The sequence below is a fragment of the Chiloscyllium plagiosum genome, unplaced genomic scaffold (assembly GCF_037043375.1).
Source record: "Chiloscyllium plagiosum isolate Xiang-an unplaced genomic scaffold, Cpla_swu_hap1 HiC_scaffold_10, whole genome shotgun sequence".
In the NCBI taxonomy this organism is placed as follows: domain Eukaryota; kingdom Metazoa; phylum Chordata; class Chondrichthyes; order Orectolobiformes; family Hemiscylliidae; genus Chiloscyllium; species Chiloscyllium plagiosum.
This window is the reverse complement of record NW_028270148.1, coordinates 18419863-18427400: the sequence shown is the minus strand read 5'-3', so window position 1 is coordinate 18427400 and position 7538 is coordinate 18419863. Positions and strand designations below refer to the sequence as shown.

The 7538-nt window shown below is 41.8% G+C and overlaps 1 protein-coding gene across 1 annotated transcript in view; it reads right to left on the bottom strand.

Annotated features, from left to right (window-relative positions):
- Nucleotides 1-387: 387 nt before the first annotated feature.
- Nucleotides 388-7538, bottom strand: part of kif26ba (kinesin family member 26Ba) — a 366177-nt gene continuing 359026 nt past the window's right edge. Inside the window, exon 15 of the mRNA XM_087991166.1 lies at nucleotides 388-3573. Coding sequence (XP_087847292.1) covers nucleotides 3425-3573 — 149 coding nt within the window. The 3' untranslated portion in view covers nucleotides 388-3424. The remainder of the gene's footprint in view (nucleotides 3574-7538) is intronic.

Genomic DNA, 7538 nt, shown 5'->3' with positions numbered 1-7538 from the left:
TCCATTATTAATTAAAAACCTACCACGCTGTTCCTTAAACTTATTCTGCACCTTGGCATCCACCATGCACAAATTCTACAGATTCATTACCCTCTGAGAGAAATACTTTCTCCTCGTCTCTGCTTTAAATCTACTACCTCTTATCCTAAAACTATAACTCATCATTCTAGATTACCTCACAAGGAATATGGTGTAAGTTGGTGGAAGCAAGACTGGCATGTCAGATGGATGGGCATGCCAATGGGATGGGTGTGCCAGGCAGTGAGATAGGTATTTCAGATGGCAGGATGGGTAATAAAGTGGATGTGGCAGTCAGTGACATTTGCAGCTTATTCCAATGTAAACAGCATCACCTTGTTTCAACGAGCAAGTGACATCTTGTTTTTAACAGGATGTAAAATATAATGTTTATTCACAATACCAGGCTACAATATTTGACTATGGTACACATTTTATACAAAGGGGGTTAGGTAAACAGCAAGCCTCAACTGTTCTGACACGTCCAAGATTACAATGCAAAGGAAACCAAGCTGGAACAAAGGTAATACAATGTGGATCAGGCGACTGTACATAACAATGCATAGTTAGCACTGGTTAGCTTCTTATCGTGATGTGTAAATAAATTACAAAATACAAGCAACTTTATAAAACAAGAGCATCCTGAGTTCATAAATAAATTATGTCCTTCATACATAACATGACGAAGATGTGTTAGGCAGCAGCTCGAAGTGTGGGATTAATTTAAGTCAAAAGAAAAAGAGTTTGACTTATAAACATTCAGAGCTAAAGCTGCCACAAGCACCATTAAAGAGACAAATATCTGGAAAATATAATGCACAACTTTGAGAATGACCACACAGACGCAATGTGCTTCTCAGGCAGACAAACACCAAGCTCAGTCTCACTCATTCCTTGGGTGTAGAAACTCCCTGAGGGATTGTGGACTCCTCAGGAAAAGCCCTTGCTCCAGGTGACAACAGGTGTGAAGTGTTTTGACCCTGTGGCCATATCTGGCAATGATTAGCTTACTTCAGCACCGTGTTTGCTCTTTTAATCGTGTCCTTTGTGGAAGGAAAGAGCAATAAAATAATCACCCGCCATAAAACTGATGAACCCAGAACTGTGTGTGCCACATCCCTGACCTGTTTGCTATATTAACTCAGGTCGAATGTTGAGGCCGAGGGAGGGGAGGGGCTGGTGGGTATGGGGTTGTAACCTTTTAATCTCCATCTAGCAATCTGTCATCTGCCATTGTTGTGTGAATTTATCATTTAACTGAAGCCCTTTTAAGTATGCCACCGTGGTATAGTATTGAAATGGAGACAGACATACTTAAATGTGAACATTATTTCCAACTCATGCTTTGCAAAGCTCTCTCGGGTTCCAGTCAGTTTCGCACTGTAACCAGCAGAAGCTGGCGTTGGGTCTGGGGGTAGCGCAGGCTAAATGTTACATTTGGGTACACGGTAATGAGGTCAGTGCAACTGATTTTCCACAAATTAAGAACTGGATGGAAGTTACTGTGCTGCAGCCAGAGACAAAGCAATGGGGATGGAGTCTGATTTGAAAATGGAGATAGTATTGTAGCCTTTTACCATGGCCTAAGCTCTAATGTTTGCTTTACTGATGAGTAGTTGGTTTAAAATAGCAGTAATTCAATTTAAGCAGCCAGACAGAACACATGGAAAACAAGAGGGGACTTTTATTTTCACAACAAGCTTCCCAGAATTTAGTTTAGTTTACCTCAGAGACTTCCTTGTTAAATGCCAGATTATCCAAGCCAGAATTAGAAAGATGCCAATTCCATTAATCAGCTTCTCTGAACCTCTTGCTTCAACACATTCCATCAGGGTTTAGGTCAGTTGTATCCCATCCAAACCTCTACTGTAATTCCAGCATGTGAAGAACCCAAAGCAGTATTGCATGATGGTGGCAGATTTTCTGTACAATATCCACCGATGTCATTGCTTCCTTAGCAGGACCATTGCCAGCCCGGACAGAGACTGGACAAATTTTGCCTTGCAGCCTCATCACAAATAATTTGAGTTTCATCGTCAACAAACGACACTCTAATGAGATTTCAAGATGCACACTGTTGGTTGGTTAAAGCTAACCAGGATTCTGGAGCTGCGGGTTAATGGTGTCAAACATTTGGAACTGCCATGGCCAGCAGAGCAGGTTCAGAAGGAGGCAGGAGGAGGTGAGGTGGCCGAGTGGCCTACAAAGATGATGGAAACGCTCTTCCAGTAACAGCACTAAATATGCACTGCTTGCAAGTTCACTCGCGTGTACAGAACGTAGGAGAAGCTGGGTTACATTTATAGTGTGTGTGTGTGTGTGTATGTGTGTATGTGTGTGTGTGTGTTTATCTTGTAAAATGATCCCACAACCAGCAATAATAAAGATGTCCATACGTGCTTTTGAACTGGTCTTAAATTGTACAAAGCTAGCAGGGATCTGCCTGAGAGGCATCATTGTGGCCCTGAGTGGTCTATTCATCATTAGTAAAAGACATTCACTTTAATAATGTGCTGCTTCCTGACTACTGACCTACTCTCTAGATACAAAGTTACTTAAAAACAGCAAGTAGTTAAAACACCGAGTAAAACAACCTTGATTTCATCCTTTACTGAAACATTATTTTTTAATTTTTGTTCAATGTAGTTCCACTGATTCTTGAAAACTCAACTCCACACAACGACGCCCTTTACAGTTCGCCAAACCTTGATATAAAAAGAGGACTACCATGTAGCATCAGTCAAAATTGGTTCAAAATGTTATGAAATATTCTTCCGTGGACCCATAAGGTAAGCAAGATCACTGGTATTGTCCCCTGCCTGCAATCGAATTCCACGTTACCGCCAAGCTTGGGGAGAATGCTGGTTTGGGATGGAGTATAGGTGTAAGTTTGGTTTACAAAATGGATACTGCCTCTATAACAGCACGGTGAAACATTCATCATCTAGCACCAACTGTACAATAATGCGTCCATGTAAGATTTTGGATAATATAATATAATAAAGTTTACAAGGCACTTATTGTCCTTCTGTATATCATTATGAATTTCTTAGCAACAGCCCTTCATTCCCCCTCCCAACCACTATCACCCACCCAACCCAGTGAATAAAGGGGAACTGGAGCAAGTGGTTCCTATTTACAACATAGCAAAAGTTCCTCAAAGTGCTTTGACAATCTGATGGAAGAGTGAACATTCTCACGCTCCAATATTCATCCCCTCCACTCATTCTTTTCCATCCTTCTGTGTACATTCTGCTGTTGAGAGAAACAAAACTCATTTCGCGTACATGCTGCACACTTCACGCCTCCGTCATCCTCTTCCTGGTATCTTTGGGTGTTTTTTTTTGTAATCCTCCTTCTTCTCCGATGTCCTCCTCTGCCATGAGCACTCACTCGCCCAGCCTCGCTAGCGCCTCCCACAGGCGATGTCGAAGCATGTGATCATCATGAGGTGGGCTTTGCAGAAGTTGACCCGGTGTTCCAGCCGCTCGGTAATACACTCTAGAGCTTCCAGATATTCCAGCGAGTCAACCTCGAAACCTTGATCCAGATCGACTGTGGAAAGAGATCAAGACAAGACATTCAGAGCAGAACATTTAATTGGGGTCAGACGGGTTAAGAACATTGCCTGACTGCGTCATACATTCTGCCGTTTTCCCTGTGTTATCAGTTATAGAGTCATTGAGGTTTACAGCATGGAAACAGGCCCTTTGGCCTGACTTGTCCGTGCTGCCCAGTTTTCACAATTAATCTTAGAAGGTCTGATCGCATCTGTGAAGGGAAATCAAAGTTAACGTGTTCTGAGGAAGGGTCACTGGATCCGAAACGTTAACTCTTGATGTCTCTTCAGACATGCTGCCAGACCTGCTGAGCTTTACCAGCAACTTCTGTTTTTATTTCTGATTTACAGCATCCGCAGCTCTTTTGGTTTTTATTTCACAATTCATTCGCCTGCGTTTGGTCCATATCCCTCCATTCCTCTCCCATCCTTGTACTTGTCCAAATGTTTCTTAAATGACAAAATTGTACTCGCTTCCACCACTACATCTGGCAGCTTGTTCCAGACACTCACCATCCTGTGTGTGAAAAGTAATGTCCCTCTGGACCCTTCTGTATTACATTAATAAACACGTCCAAATTGACTGGGAACCCCATTAGATTATGTAAAGTTGCCACAGTTCCCAGAGAAACAACTGGTGTGCGTTTAACCTGAGGGTCACCATACCTCAGATAAGGGGAGAAGTTGAGAAGGTGGGATCTTCATGATAACCTCAATTTACCAGTGGATTTTACAGACATTTGCAGTTAATGGCTGAGGAAACAAGTATGTTGACAGTTTAAGTTGAGAATTGTGCTTTGGGAAGCTAAATGCTGACATGGATTGGTGAGGCCGAATGGCCTGTTTGCAAGTTGTCAATATCTACATTATATGTTTGTTATGTTATAGAGTCTTACAGCACAGAGACAAACCCTTTGGAAAACTAGTCCACACCCACCATGTTCCCAAACTAAAGTAGTCCCACCTGCCTGCTCCTGGCCCATATCCCTCCAAACCTTTCCTATTCACGTACTTATCCAAATGTCTTTTAAACATTGTAACTGTACCTGCATCCACCTCTAGCAGCTCATTCCACACACGAACCACACTGTGTAAAAACATTGTCCCTCATGTCCTTTTTAAATCTTTCTCCTGTCACCTTCAAAGTATGCCGCTTCGTTTTGAACCTTTCTGTCCTAGGGAAAAGACCCTTGCTATTCACCTGACCTATGTCCCTCATGATTTTATAAACCTCTATAAGGTCATTCCTCAACCTCCTCTGTTCCAGTGAAAAACGTCCCAGCCTGCCCAATCTATTTTTGAAACTCAAACCCTCCATTCCTGCCAACATCCTGGTAAGTCTTTTCTGAACCCTCTCCTCTTAATAATATCTTTCCTATAACTGGGTGACCAGAACTGGACACAATATTCCAGAAGAGGCCTTATCAATGTCCCGCACAACGTCTACAACTTCCCAACTCCTATATCTGAAGGTCTGATCAATGAAGAGAAGTATGCAAAATGCCTTCTTAACCACTCGTCTACATGTGACACAAATTTAAAAGAATTAAATACCTAAACCCCGAGGTCTCTCTGTCCTGCAGCACAGCCAGGGTCCGACAATTAATTGTATAAGTCCTGCTCTTGTTTGTTTTACCAAATGCAATACCTCACATTTACACAAATCAAACTCTATTTGCCACTCCTTAGCCCATGGACCCAATTGATGAAGATCTCCTTGTACTCTTAGATAATCTTCTTCACTAGGAGACAGTGAGGTCTGCAGATGCTGGAGATCAGAGTTGAGATTGGGGTGCTGGAAAAGCACAGCACGTCAGGCAGCATCCGAGGAGCAGGAGAATCGACGTTTCAGGCCAGAGCCCTTTTCCTGATGAAGGGTTCTGGCCCGAAATGTTGATTTTTCTGCTCCTCGGATGCTGCCTAATCTTCTTCACTGTCTACTTTACCACTAATGTTGGTGTCATCCGCAAGCTTACTAAACATGCCTCCTATATTCTCATCCACCTCGTTTATATAAATGAGAAACAAAAGAGGACCCAGTACCAATTCCCGTGGAACACCGCTGGTCACAGGCCTCCAGTCTGAAATACAACCTTCCATCATCACCAGCCTCTGTCTCTATCATCAAGCCAATTTTGTATCCAGTTGGCAAGCTTACCCTGAATCCCACATGATCTAACTTTACTAATTAGGCTTTGCTTAAGTCCATGTAAACGACATAGTAGAAAGTGAGGACGGCATTGCTGGAGATTAGAGTCAAGAGTGTGGTGCTGAAAAAGCACAGCAGGTCAGGCAGCATCCGAGGAGCAGGAGAATCAACGTTTCAGGCATAAGTGACACTTCATCAGCAACATTTCCTGATGAAGGGCTTATGCCCAAAAACATCGATTCTCCTGCTCCTCGGATGCTGCCTGACCTGCTGTGCTTTTTCAGCACCACACCCTCAACTTCATGTAAACAATGTCTACCAGTCTGCCATCAATCTTTTTGGTTACTTCCTCAAGAAACTCAATCAAGTTTGTCAGACACAATCTCCCTCGCACAAAGCCATGCTGACTATCTCTAAACATTCCTTGCCTCTCCTAATGTAAGTAAATCCTATCTTTTAGAATCTCCTCCAACAATTTACCCACTAGTGACATCAGACTCATAGGTTTATAGTTCTCTGGCTTCTCCTTACAGCCTTTCTTAAAGAAAGGCACAACATTACCTCCTCACCACTCCTCTTGCATCTCATCTTAATTTATATATGATATAAATATTTCTACTAGTGACCCTGCAATTTCTTCCCTAACTTCCCACAATGTCCTAGGATACACTTGATCAGATCCTGGAGATTTATCCACGTTATGTTTTCTAAGACCTCCAGAACTACCTCTTCTGTAATGTGAACTGTTTTCTAAACATCAATATTTATGTCTCTAAGTTCTCTAGCCTCTGTTTCTTTCTCCACATTAAAAAGTGACCCAAATGATTGATTTGGTACAGGAGTGGGAACCTGCGGCCTTCCAGGCCACTGTCTGTGGCCTTTTGAATGAATCCAAATTTTGCACCATGCACGAAAAATGCTTTCTTGCTTTTCAACCACTTATTGCTGCGAATCTACATTCTCCTACTTAACCAAAATCAAGACGGCCTTAAGGTCACAAATGACGGGTATCCATCTCGAGAATCAGCTAAAACTGCAGACCTCCACGCTGCAACCAAATATTCAAATGCTTTCCTACAAAAAGCAGTCACAACAAAGTCATTAAAAGGTTAGTTAACTTTAGAATTAACATTTTTTTCTTTTTTTTGGTTAGTTAGTACACAGTAGTTAGATTTTTACAAAATAATGTGAATTTTGAAGAATATATAATTGAAGTTTCTTGGATGTGGCCTTATTAGATTACAACTAACATAATGCGGCCTTCCAACATGAAAAGGTTTCCCATCTCTGACTTAGTACCTCTCACATCTTGTGAGGTTCAATAAATAGACAACCTCATTGATCTTAAAGGGGCCCTATCCTCTCTCTAGTTGCTCTGAATGTACTTGTAAAATCTCTTTGGATTATCCATAACCTTATTTGACAAGGATATTGTAAATCCCTTCTTTGCCCTCCTGATTTCCGTCTTAGGAATGCCCCTATACTCTTCATACTTTTCAAAAAATTCATTTAATCTCAGTTGTCTATGCCTAATATATGACTTTTTCTTATTCTTGACTAGAACTTCAATATCTTTATTCCTTACCCTTACCAGCCTTACCCTTACCAGCCTTACCCTTCACTCTAACAGGGACATACTGCCTCTGAACTCTCATTAGCACACTTTTGAAAGTCTCCCCCTTGTCAGTCGTCTCTTTACCTGAGAACAGTCTACTCCAATCAACTTTGAAAGTTCCTGTCTCATCCCATTAAAATTTGCCTTACTCCACTTAAGAACTTTAAGTTTTATAGAAGGCTTATCCCCTTCCAAAA